This window comes from Daphnia magna, unplaced genomic scaffold (genome assembly GCF_020631705.1).
Source record: "Daphnia magna isolate NIES unplaced genomic scaffold, ASM2063170v1.1 Dm_contigs114, whole genome shotgun sequence".
Taxonomy (NCBI): domain Eukaryota; kingdom Metazoa; phylum Arthropoda; class Branchiopoda; order Diplostraca; family Daphniidae; genus Daphnia; species Daphnia magna.
Genome location: NW_025533127.1, coordinates 280362 through 293445, shown reverse-complemented (window position 1 = coordinate 293445; position 13084 = coordinate 280362). Strand labels below are relative to the sequence as shown.

Sequence of the window (13084 nt, the reverse complement as noted above, 5' to 3'; positions counted from 1 at the left end):
TAAAACGGCTAGTTTAACCAGAAAACCATTAACTAAATCGAAATCAGCGTTTAATTTCGATTATATCGTGTGATTTTTGGAGAATTTGAAGAGATGTCGTTTTTGGCCGATTTTGGCAAAAGTGGGAAGGCTATACCCTTCCCACTTTTTCATTTTTGGCCAAATTTCAAATTAAGCTGAAAATACATGATTTCGATTCAGAATTGAATGAAAATCACGGAAATCAGGCTTATTTTTCTATTGTTCTTATAGTTTTTTATTTAAACGTTAAAAACCACAAATTAAGTTGGTGCGCTAACAGCACCTGTCTCCGTTAATTTTAAAACGGCTAGTTTAACCAGAAAACCATTAACTAAATCGAAATCAGCGTTTAATTTCGATTATATCGTGTGATTTTTGGAGAATTTGAAGAGATGTCGTTTTTGGCCGATTTTGCAAAAGTGGGAAGGCTATACCCTTCCCACTTTTTCATTTTTGGCCAAATTTCAAATTAAGCTTAAAATACATGATTTCGATTCAGAATTAAATAAAAATCACGGAAAATCAGGCTTATTTTTCTATTGGTCTTATAGTTTTTTATTTAAACGTTAAAAACCACAAATTAAGTTGGTGCGCTAACAGCACTGTCTTCGTTAATTTTTAAAAGGCGGCTAGTTTAACCAGAAAACCATTAACTAAATCGAAATCAGCGTTTAATTTCGATTATATCGTGTGATTTTTGGAGAATTTGAAGAGATGTCGTTTTTGGCCGATTTTGGCAAAAAGTGGGAAGGCTATACCCTTCCCACTTTTTCATTTTTGGCCAAATTTCAAATTAAGCTTAAAATACATGATTTCGATTCAGAATTAAAAAAAAAAACACGAAAATCAGGCTTATTTTTCTATTGGTCTTATAGTTTTTTATTTAAACGTTAAAAACCACAAATTAAGTTGGTGCGCTAACAGCACTGTCTTCGTTAATTTTTAAAACGGCTAGTTTAACCAGAAAACCATTAACTAAATCGAAATCAGCGTTTAATTTCGATTATATCGTGTGATTTTTGGAGAATTTGAAGAGATGTCGTTTTTGGCCGATTTTGGCAAAAGTGGGAAGGCTATACCCTTCCCACTTTTTCATTTTTGGCCAAATTTCAAATTAAGCGGAAAATACATGATTTCGATTGAGAATTAAATAAAAATTACAAAAATCATGTTTATTTTTCTATTGGTCTTATAGTTTTTTATTTAAACGTTAAAAACCACAAATTAAGTTGGTGCGCTAACAGCACTGTCTTCGTTAATTTTTAAAACGGCTAGTTTAACCAGAAAACCATTAACTAAATCGAAATCAGCGTTTAATTTCGATTATATCGTGTGATTTTTGGAGAATTTGAAGAGATGTCGTTTTTGGCCGATTTTGGCAAAAGTGGGAAGGCTATACCCTTCCCACTTTTTCATTTTTGGCCAAATTTCAAATTAAAAAATACATGATTTCGATTCAGAATTGAATGAAAATCACGGAAATCAGGCTTATTTTTCTATTGTTCTTATAGTTTTTTATTTAAACGTTAAAAACCACAAATTAAGTTGGTGCGCTAACAGCACTGTCTTCGTTAATTTTTAAAACGGCTAGTTTAACCAGAAAACCATTAACTAAATCGAAATCAGCGTTTAATTTCGATTATATCGTGTGATTTTTGGAGAATTTGAAGAGATGTCGTTTTTGGCCGATTTTAGCAAAAGTGGGAAGGCTATACCCTTCCCACTTTTTCATTTTTGGCCAAATTTCAAATTAAGCTTAAAATACATGATTTCGATTCAGAATTGAATGAAAATCACGGAAATCAGGCTTATTTTTCTATTGTTCTTATAGTTTTTTATTTAAACGTTAAAAACCACAAATTAAGTTGGTGCGCTAACAGCACTGTCTTCGTTAATTTTTAAAACGGCTAGTTTAACCAGAAAACCATTAACTAAATCGAAATCAGCGTTTAATTTCGATTATATCGTGTGATTTTTGGAGAATTTGAAGAGATGTCGTTTTTGGCCGATTTTGGCAAAAGTGGGAAGGCTATACCCTTCCCACTTTTTCATTTTTGGCCAAATTTCAAATTAAGCTTAAAATACATGATTTCGATTCAGAATTGAATGAAAATCACGGAAATCAGGCTTATTTTTCTATTGTTCTTATAGTTTTTTATTTAAACGTTAAAAACCACAAATTAAGTTGGTGCGCTAACAGCACTGTCTTCGTTAATTTTTAAAACGGCTAGTTTAACCAGAAAACCATTAACTAAATCGAAATCAGCGTTTAATTTCGATTATATCGTGTGATTTTTGGAGAATTTGAAGAGATGTCGTTTTTGGCCGATTTTGGCAAAAGTGGGAAGGCTATACCCTTCCCACTTTTTCATTTTTGGCCAAATTTCAAATTAAGCGGAAAATACATGATTTCGATTGAGAATTAAATAAAAATTACAAAAATCATGTTTATTTTTCTATTGGTCTTATAGTTTTTTATTTAAACGTTAAAAACCACAAATTAAGTTGGTGCGCTAACAGCACTGTCTTCGTTAATTTTTAAAACGGCTAGTTTAACTAGAAAACCATTAACTAAATCGAAATCAGCGTTTAATTTCGATTATATCGTGTGATTTTTGGAGAATTTGAAGAGATGTCGTTTTTTACCGATTTTTGCAAAAGTGGGAAGGCTATACCCTTCCCACTTTTTCATTTTTGGCCAAATTTCAAATTAAGCTTAAAATACATGATTTCGATTCAGAATTGAATGAAAATCACGGAAATCAGGCTTATTTTTCTATTGTTTAACTTTTTTTATTTTATAGTTTTTATTTAAAAAAACCACAAATTAAGTTGGTGCGCTAACAGCACTGTCTTCGTTAATTTTTAAAACGGCTAGTTTAACCAGAAAACCATTAACTAAATCGAAATCAGCGTTTAATTTCGATTATATCGTGTGATTTTTGGAGAATTTGAAGAGATGTCGTTTTTGGCCGATTTTGGCAAAAGTGGGAAGGCTATACCCTTCCCACTTTTTCATTTTTGGCCAAATTTCAAATTAAGCGGAAAATACATGATTTCGATTGAGAATTAAATAAAAATTACAAAAATCATGTTTATTTTTCTATTGGTCTTATAGTTTTTTATTTAAACGTTAAAAACCACAAATTAAGTTGGTGCGCTAACAGCACTGTCTTCGTTAATTTTTAAAACGGCTAGTTTAACCAGAAAACCATTAACTAAATCGAAATCAGCGTTTAATTTCGATTATATCGTGTGATTTTTGGAGAATTTGAAGAGATGTCGTTTTTGGCCGATTTTGGCAAAAGTGGGAAGGCTATACCCTTCCCACTTTTTCATTTTTGGCCAAATTTCAAATTAAGCTTAAAATACATGATTTCGATTCAGAATTGAATGAAAATCACGGAAATCAGGCTTATTTTTCTATTGTTCTTATAGTTTTTTATTTAAACGTTAAAAACCACAAATTAAGTTGGTGCGCTAACAGCACTGTCTTCGTTAATTTTTAAAACGGCTAGTTTAACCAGATAACCATTAACTAAATCGAAATCAGCGTTTAATTTCGATTATATCGTGTGATTTTTGGAGAATTTGAAGAGATGTCGTTTTTGGCCGATTTTGGCAAAAGTGGGAAGGCTATACCCTTCCCACTTTTTCATTTTTGGCCAAATTTCAAATTAAGCGGAAAATACATGATTTCGATTGAGAATTAAATAAAAATTACAAAAATCATGTTTATTTTTCTATTGGTCTTATAGTTTTTTATTTAAACGTTAAAAACCACAAATTAAGTTGGTGCGCTAACAGCACTGTCTTCGTTAATTTTTAAAACGGCTAGTTTAACCAGAAAACCATTAACTAAATCGAAATCAGCGTTTAATTTCGATTATATCGTGTGATTTTTGGAGAATTTGAAGAGATGTCGTTTTTGGCCGATTTTGGCAAAAGTGGGAAGGCTATACCCTTCCCACTTTTTCATTTTTGGCCAAATTTCAAATTAAGCGGAAAATACATGATTTCGATTGAGAATTAAATAAAAATTACAAAAATCATGTTTATTTTTCTATTGGTCTTATAGTTTTTTATTTAAACGTTAAAAACCACAAATTAAGTTGGTGCGCTAACAGCACTGTCTTCGTTAATTTTTAAAACGGCTAGTTTAACCAGAAAACCATTAACTAAATCGAAATCAGCGTTTAATTTCGATTATATCGTGTGATTTTTGGAGAATTTGAAGAGATGTCGTTTTTGGCCGATTTTGGCAAAAGTGGGAAGGCTATACCCTTCCCACTTTTTCATTTTTGGCCAAATTTCAAATTAAGCTTAAAATACATGATTTCGATTCAGAATTGAATGAAAATCACGGAAATCAGGCTTATTTTTCTATTGTTCTTATAGTTTTTTATTTAAACGTTAAAAACCACAAATTAAGTTGGTGCGCTAACAGCACTGTCTTCGTTAATTTTTAAAACGGCTAGTTTAACCAGAAAACCATTAACTAAATCGAAATCAGCGTTTAATTTCGATTATATCGTGTGATTTTTGGAGAATTTGAAGAGATGTCGTTTTTGGCCGATTTTGGCAAAAGTGGGAAGGCTATACCCTTCCCACTTTTTCATTTTTGGCCAAATTTCAAATTAAGCTTAAAATACATGATTTCGATTCAGAATTGAATGAAAATCACGGAAATCAGGCTTATTTTTCTATTGTTCTTATAGTTTTTTATTTAAACGTTAAAAACCACAAATTAAGTTGGTGCGCTAACAGCACTGTCTTCGTTAATTTTTAAAACGGCTAGTTTAACCAGAAAACCATTAACTAAATCGAAATCAGCGTTTAATTTCGATTATATCGTGTGATTTTTGGAGAATTTGAAGAGATGTCGTTTTTGGCCGATCCGCAAAAGTGGGAAGGCTATACCCTTCCCACTTTTTCATTTTTGGCCAAATTTCAAATTAAGCGGAAAATACATGATTTCGATTGAGAATTAAATAAAAATTACAAAAATCATGTTTATTTTTCTATTGGTCTTATAGTTTTTTATTTAAACGTTAAAAACCACAAATTAAGTTGGTGCGCTAACAGCACTGTCTTCGTTAATTTTTAAAACGGCTAGTTTAACTAGAAAACCATTAACTAAATCGAAATCAGCGTTTAATTTCGATTATATCGTGTGATTTTTGGAGAATTTGAAGAGATGTCGTTTTTGACCGATTTTGGCAAAAAAGGGGGAAGGCTATACCCTTCCCACTTTTTCATTTTTGGCCAAATTTCAAATTAAGCTTAAAATACATGATTTCGATTCAGAATTGAATGAAAATCACGGAAATCAGGCTTATTTTTCTATTGTTCTTATAGTTTTTTATTTAAACGTTAAAAACCACAAATTAAGTTGGTGCGCTAACAGCACTGTCTTCGTTAATTTTTAAAACGGCTAGTTTAACCAGAAAACCATTAACTAAATCGAAATCAGCGTTTAATTTCGATTATATCGTGTGATTTTTGGAGAATTTGAAGAGATGTCGTTTTTGGCCGATTTTGGCAAAAGTGGGAAGGCTATACCCTTCCCACTTTTTCATTTTTGGCCAAATTTCAAATTAAGCGGAAAATACATGATTTCGATTGAGAATTAAATAAAAATTACAAAAATCATGTTTATTTTTCTATTGGTCTTATAGTTTTTTATTTAAACGTTAAAAACCACAAATTAAGTTGGTGCGCTAACAGCACTGTCTTCGTTAATTTTTAAAACGGCTAGTTTAACCAGAAAACCATTAACTAAATCGAAATCAGCGTTTAATTTCGATTATATCGTGTGATTTTTGGAGAATTTGAAGAGATGTCGTTTTTGGCCGATTTTGGCAAAAGTGGGAAGGCTATACCCTTCCCACTTTTTCATTTTTGGCCAAATTTCAAATTAAGCTTAAAATACATGATTTCGATTCAGAATTGAATGAAAATCACGGAAATCAGGCTTATTTTTCTATTGTTCTTATAGTTTTTTATTTAAACGTTAAAAACCACAAATTAAGTTGGTGCGCTAACAGCACTGTCTTCGTTAATTTTTAAAACGGCTAGTTTAACCAGAAAACCATTAACTAAATCGAAATCAGCGTTTAATTTCGATTATATCGTGTGATTTTTGGAGAATTTGAACAGATGTCGTTTTTGGCCGATTTTGGCAAAAGTGGGAAGGCTATACCCTTCCCACTTTTTCATTTTTGGCCAAATTTCAAATTAAGCTTAAAATACATGATTTCGATTCAGAATTGAATGAAAATCACGGAAATCAGGCTTATTTTTCTATTGTTCTTATAGTTTTTTATTTAAACGTTAAAAACCACAAATTAAGTTGGTGCGCTAACAGCACTGTCTTCGTTAATTTTTAAAACGGCTAGTTTAACCAGAAAACCATTAACTAAATCGAAATCAGCGTTTAATTTCGATTATATCGTGTGATTTTTGGAGAATTTGAACAGATGTCGTTTTTGGCCGATTTTGGCAAAAGTGGGAAGGCTATACCCTTCCCACTTTTTCATTTTTGGCCAAATTTCAAATTAAGCTTAAAATACATGATTTCGATTCAGAATTGAATGAAAATCACGGAAATCAGGCTTATTTTTCTATTGGTCTTATAGTTTTTTATTTAAACGTTAAAAACCACAAATTAGGTTGGTGCGATAACAGCATCGTCTTCGTTAATTTGTGAATCTTTCTTTGATTCAGGTCTAGTCGGGAATCGAACCCTACGACTTCAGCATCTCAAGCTGATGCTCTACCATGGAGCCATGAATTATGTTTAAACTGTAATTGTATCTCGATGTCATCTACAGACAACATATGGACAATTGTGACAATCAGGTAAAAATATTACAAATTGTTTGAAACATGACTATTTTTCTGATTTATCCCTTATCGGGAATGAAACCTTGAACCTTCAGCTCATGGCACTAGTGCTCTAACACGGAGCCATGCACTACATACAATCATGAACTGTATCTCGATGTCATCTGGAGGCAATATATGGACACTTGTAACCATCATGTAAATATATTTCAAGTTAGATGAAGAAATATTATTTCTTTACACACCCCCGAATGGTAACAACATCTTCAGATGCTTAAGAATATCAGCTTATTCATGTCGGAATCGAATCCAAAAACTCAAGATTAAGATATCGAAATTCCCTTCCATCAACACGTCCCATTCATATTGATCAGTCTTCTCTGATCACTTTAAAACCACGTACAATACTTTTGATCCCAGAGCTATTTAGATTACTTGTAAATAGAAATAACTGCTCTTGGAAATTGAAATGTGAAAAATAGATCATTGTTTAAAAAAGCTATGATCACTCGAAGTAACTTTGACGGTATATGTGGATGTCATCAACATGAGTTTTCGCCAATATTTATTGATGGAGACAGGGATGGGTTCAACACTGGACTTGTGTCTTCTATCTTCGATCCAAATGCGCAATCGATCAAAGGCTGACTTTGTTTTTTTCCATAACTTGTATGTCGCTCCGATCCCGATCAGTATGGTCGCTATTCCTTTGGAATTGGACAAGTCTAGTAAGATGTTACCAAAGCTAAGGAACTTCGGCGTTGTTGGATTCTTCGGCGTCGATTGTCTAACTTCACCCGACGAAAAAATGAAATCTATACTGGGTCTTTGTTGTAGAAGTTTCACGTCTTACTTAAGCAGGTCCAATGATTCCCATATCAGCCTGTCAGGCAGAGTCGCAAAAGGGTTACAACATTTAAAAAATACAACTGCATCAATCACTGATCTCTTCTTCATCACTAAAGTAAGAACTTGGTTTAAATTTCTTTCTTCGGATATTTGGCGTAGTTGAAGCTAATTGCTCTTGTGTCGTTCTCTGTTGCTGTTCATAACGAATTGCAGCACCGAGCGAATCGTCCTGGTCGCCGTCATCATGTTGAAATTTTCCTGTCCCTTTTACTTTCTTGGGCGGTTCGCGACTTCCCAGTGCGTTACTAGGGCATTGATAACTCAGGTGGCCTTCTTGACCACATTCAAAACAGCGGGATTTGTCTTCGTAGGTTCTTTTTTGAGTCGCAAATTCCTCTGTCCGGCCGTTATCTTTGGCAATAGAACATTTCAAAATACGACCCAACATCTGCAAAACATTTTTATTTTACGTTAAAGAATTGCTCTGCCAGATATTGATAATTTCACAAATTTAATACTTCTTTCTGGTTGGTCTGCTGGATGCAATTGGACGCCTCCTTTTGCGATTTGTAAACGATGAAGGCTACTCCCTTACTCTTTCTCGTCTGTCGGTCTTTGACAATGGTTACCCTTTCGGTTAAAGATAATATGATTAAGCATGACATTCAGTAATAAGGACTGTGTGCTCCAATTTACTTATTTACGGTGCCGTACTGTCCAAAAATTTTATGAAGGTCATTGTTTGTTAGCGAAAATGGGAAGTTTGAGACGTAAACCGTGCAATCTCGGGTCTGGCTCGCCTCCATGTATCTATTGACAAGATAAAACAAACACAAATATATATAATCACAATGATAATAATACTAAAATGAAACAAAGAAAAAATAAGTAAATAATAAAAATAAAATAAAATAAAAAATAGATCAATAATTTATCATAAATTATTTCATCACTCTCCCACTTCTATTCAACAAAATAAAAACGGAAAAATAACTAAAAAGTTTGAAACCAATGAACTAGACATTAATAGAGCAGCATTCAATTTTTACGCGCCTCAGCAGCATCCTGTCCCAAAAAACTCCAACCAAATTTTAAATAATAGAACAATGAAAAAGCTATCCTTTCAACCATTTGTGATTGATTGAATCAACGTTTGCTGAGCCGGATATCCGGACATGTTTGGAAGCGAATTTTTGAAAACCCCTACAAAGAATTATGCACAAGATTGAGATTTGACGATAATAAAATGATCTAAATTATCCATCACCGAATACGGTTTCATTCGGGTTTGGCCATGTTTACTGGACTTATCAATCATCGCATGCATATTCTTTATTAGAAACGGGGCTGTTTCCAACGGTTGTCTAGCACAGGCATAATTTAACGAAGTAGTGGAGAACAAACGAATGGGCTTGGGCACAGCTTATCTCTGAGCTTTACCACTTTCACCTCATGAAAACAGGGCAAAGGTAAGGAAAACAAATTAATAATAAAATAAAATGTGAGGATAATAATAGAAAGTACAGTGGGGAGCAAAGGATTAAAAGACACTATGGTTGAAAAATAAATAGGTAAAGAGGGAAGACTGATAAAAAGGGAAGCGAGAGAAAGAGGGGGACACGAATGAAAATTTGTGGCTGATCGGAGAAGCGGAACGACGTTGTTGCTTTCAAAGTTTTCAATTGGAACGTTTCTAACATGGGGAAAGTTGCGTGATTTTCTAACAGAAGGAAAAGATGATGATGGACGAATAAGAAAAAGGAAACAGGCATCAACATGACTTTTACGACAGTAACTCATGCCTATACATTATATGGCACAAGGAAAGGGAAGGATCAACGAGGGCGGCATAATGCCTTCGTCTTGGTTCACTTTCAGTATTCAGCCAAGTTGGACAACATATGCAGTTTGGAAAGACTGAGTACCAGTCAGTGCGTGAACACATCCAGTTGCACGATAGTCCTATAGACCACCTTTTCCATCAGCAGAAGCAGCAGGAAAGCTTATTGCGCGCATACGCATAGCGTGAGGAGAAGGAGAGAGAACTGATGAGAAACATGGGTACCGTCTGATGTGTGCAGAGCGGGTCACGTAACGACCGCTACCGTTCTCGATCGTACTGGTAGGTAGCTAGCTATATTCTGGGTGGTGGAAGCGTATCTAACAATGGCATAACAAAAGCTGGTAAAAAGGGAACAGAGTCGTATAGTCAGCTTTGCCCAGTCAGTCTGGTGTTGGAATTCTCGTGGAACAGTTGGCCTTTGCTCGATATCTTCCAATCATAATTAGTAACATAATAATTATCAACATCAACCCCAAATGGATTACCCCTCTGACTAATGGTCTTGAATCGATTCAAATCATTACTTGCATACTGAACGTGACGGAAAAAATTCTACTAAAACGTTAAATCAAGAGCCGAAATGGCTACACGTCAAATGGCGATTGCTTTTTTCCTGGTGGTGTCGGGTGAGTCAGACTATTTCAAAATTTTGAATTTTCGGTTGTTGTTTTTTTAAGTAAACTGCATCAAAAATAAGTTTCGAAGAAAATTTAAGGGTCTTCAATCAATTTTAATGTTGCAATGAAGTACGCTGGCAGAAGCAAAGCGAATCGATCTAATGCAACTTGGCGTGACTGTAAAAATTGTGAAGTAAATTTAGAGGCCCAGGTTGGCAGAGGTAGGTGGCGTGTATAAAGAGTGGCTAACAGAAAAAAGTGCACGCACCGGGGTTCAAGTGGAGTAACAAGGTCACATTCGCTAACTTAACGGGAAAAGGCGGAGCCGTTGAGTAGCCGACTAGAAACAATTCAAACGAGGCACAGAGAGAGTTGAGCGGAAACGATAGTGTTCAAGGACTACGATTGCTTTTTGATGAAATCAGTGCATGTTCCATGACGGCCGATTTCAGGCAAAATTGGTGCAACGGGTTCTACAACAAAAATCGATGAAAGAGCTAGAGTTTCTACGAATCAACTGTCTTACAGGCGATGCGGTTTCTGTTAAATCAAAACGTTTGGTTGCCAAGTAATTTTCGTTTACTACAAAAGTAAAGAAACACGTCTTTTATGATCCGTACGTAATTATCCCCTCTGTTTATAGCAACTGGTCTTTTCCCTTTCCATATTCTGCCGAAGCAACTCCTAGTAAATGGAGCACATTTGATCTGTTATGAAATACACGGTGGGGTCTAGGTTTTGTCAAAAGGGAGGATTGCTTCATCATCGCTTTTCTAGTGAAAGTATTCGGCGCATCCGTTTCCATGGCCAACTCAATCAAACATTCTATGCAAAAAAATAAATGAATAAAAAGTCCAACTATCAAAAGAACGAGGACTGGTACGCGGGATGCAGTGGTACACGAATCGGTTGGTTGATGTTTTAGAGAACAACTGGGAATACGTACGTAGGCTTACAGCCAAAGTCAACGAATGGGAGAATGGCGTGAGCTCATGACTACTTCCGGTGACTCCTCCTTACGCCCCCTCTCGTACTAGGATTGACAAAAAGTCGGTACGCTTTAAAGAAAGAAATGGAGAAAAATAAGACGAAATGGCGTTTTTACGGTGAAGTCGGTGGACTTGAGCAGACGCACGCACAACTTGTATTTTCCAATGTTTCGATCAAATTACTCCTTTGTCACGCTCATAGCTCGTTCTATTCTCTGTCCCCAAATCTATTGCTTTTTCTGATTTGTTTTTGTTGTTTTCGGTCGTATACTAATGACAGTACATAACTCGGTGGCAACGGTCGCGTTCCAATCTATCGTGAGTCACGGCTGCCAGCGAGACCAGCTGCATAGATGTGTCAAAACAGCGGAGCCTTTGTTACGCAATCCAGACTACGTCGTACCATCCACCATATCCGATGTGTCTACTCATTGCAGGTCGTTACATTTGGAAGGCGCGAATTGTCTTCCACCACTTTTGAGCGAAACAATTCAAATCTAACGAGATTCTTTTCTTTTTGCTTTTCACAACGAAAGAATTGGAAACGAATTCATCGATTGCATCAGAGGCTACGCACTGATATGTTTGACGAGCGATCGGCGTCAGCAACAACTGCAAATCGCTCTAGATGAAGCCGTAAAAAATGACGAGATGTGCTCGAATCCCAATTATCAAGCAGGTGAGTTTTTAAATAAGGCTATATCAAAGTAGAAAAAAAACTTATTCTCTTTCTCTCTCGTTCCCACTATTAAAATAGATTATTTGAAGCATGCACCGTGCATCAAATCCATGGCGACGGATGATGGAAAGTGTCGGAAGCAGCTTAATTACCTGATCGATCAAGTCTCGGCGCTCTCTATTTCCAACATTCAAATTTGCTGGCAAGTTTCGACAAAAATCCCAAGCACTTTATCCTTCGAAAACTAAATCTATCGCTGTCTTTTTCAAACAGTGCACATCACGCTTTCCGCGAATGCATGTTATCAGCAACCGAGAGAAACTGTCGGGCATCGTTAGACGATAGAGCAGTCCAGTTTACCAAAGACATGTTTTCAAAATCATTGGCCTTCCTTCTTAAGCAATGCGAGGACTATGTGTTAGTATCTTGCCCTTCCCAATGACTATTAATATGGTTAGAATAAAATTTTGCCACCACCATTTCAGACCAAATTCTGCACAATGTCCAGCTGCAGGACCGACTGCTAAAGAAATCTGGGAAACATCAATTCCTTTGCAAGATAGCACAAGACCAGCTTTCAACGATTTTACTACACGAAGAAGCAACAGCTTTGTTTGGCAACAGACTACCTTCAAACCTTGGTATCCTGGTATCAGAGGCAACTCGCTGGACACACCCAGGCAACAAGGACTTTTCTCCAATGCTAGAAAACTAACTGGAGATGTCTTGCTCTTCCTATCCATTCTTTTCATTTCTGTAGTATACTAATTGGTATTCTAAATATTTTTACAAAATTTTACTGTCATATTTTGGCTAAGCAAAACCCATACCATCGCTTTCAAACAGAGTAGAAATCGTGATTCTCATTTCCTTTGGCCAGGTTTTTCTTCATTATCAATTAGTTACTTTTCTTGATTCCAAGTTGACACAATACACGTCTCAATGTATACATAAAATATTTGAGCCTGAGTCTTATATACAGTTAGGATAATGAACCAAAGACCTATTTTCTACCAATCATGCATGTTTCATAAAGAGTTATCTAACTAACCTGGTGGGATCCCTTGATTTTGTGTTGAATGATTAAGATCTCATTTGTGAACTGATTTTCCCAAGTATCAATTTGCCAATGACTTGAAGAGTAGAAACCGCGCAATGAATGAGTCGTCTGCAGCTCTGCTGTAAAACGATCTAGATGGCGTTTCTCAAATATTTTGGCGCCAAATACAAACGGAAAGCA

General features: G+C 35.4%; 2 protein-coding genes across 3 annotated transcripts; one reads left to right on the top strand and one right to left on the bottom strand.

Moving 5' to 3' along the window:
- Positions 1-7415: 7415 nt before the first annotated feature.
- LOC116918430 (zinc finger CCHC-type and RNA-binding motif-containing protein 1) lies at positions 7416-13053 on the bottom strand. 2 transcript variants are annotated; one of them, XR_004391523.2, is made up of 5 exons: positions 12896-13053; positions 8413-8526; positions 8235-8346; positions 7721-8164; positions 7416-7658 (listed from the first exon to the last, which is right to left on the bottom strand). XR_004391523.2 is itself a non-coding variant. In XM_032924142.2 (4 exons), exons 2-4 carry the CDS (start codon positions 8520-8522, stop codon positions 7802-7804), a joined length of 585 nt encoding a protein of 194 aa, XP_032780033.2. In that variant the 5' UTR covers positions 8523-8526; positions 12896-13050; the 3' UTR covers positions 7416-7801. The 2 variants fall into 2 exon arrangements, 1 of the variants encoding a protein (XP_032780033.2); XM_032924142.2 differs by having other exon boundaries at positions 7416-8164; positions 12896-13050.
- On the top strand, positions 9912-12800 carry LOC116918427. Its single transcript, XM_032924138.2, has 6 exons — positions 9912-10185; positions 11446-11602; positions 11702-11844; positions 11923-12046; positions 12118-12261; positions 12330-12800. Exons 1-6 carry the CDS (start codon positions 10140-10142, stop codon positions 12610-12612), a joined length of 897 nt encoding a protein of 298 aa, XP_032780029.1. The 5' UTR covers positions 9912-10139; the 3' UTR covers positions 12613-12800.
- Positions 13054-13084: the final 31 nt, after the last annotated feature.

Excerpts from the sequence above, each read along its gene's own strand:
- LOC116918427 (XM_032924138.2), top strand. The coding sequence starts at position 10,140 with ATGGCTACACGTCAAATGGCGATTGCTTTTTTCCTGGTGGTGTCGG. Across the intron at positions 11,603-11,701 it reads GATGTGTCTACTCATTGCAG|AATTGGAAACGAATTCATCG; the intron begins GTCGTTACATTT and ends TCACAACGAAAG. Across the intron at positions 11,845-11,922 it reads GAATCCCAATTATCAAGCAG|ATTATTTGAAGCATGCACCG; the intron begins GTGAGTTTTTAA and ends CTATTAAAATAG.
- LOC116918430 (XM_032924142.2), bottom strand. The coding sequence starts at position 8,522 with ATGGAGGCGAGCCAGACCCGAGATTGCACGGTTTACGTCTCAAACTTC. Across the intron at positions 8,347-8,412 it reads CAGTACGGCACCGTAAATAA|GGTAACCATTGTCAAAGACC; the intron begins GTAAATTGGAGC and ends TTTAACCGAAAG. Across the intron at positions 8,165-8,234 it reads AGCAGACCAACCAGAAAGAA|ATGTTGGGTCGTATTTTGAA; the intron begins GTATTAAATTTG and ends AATGTTTTGCAG.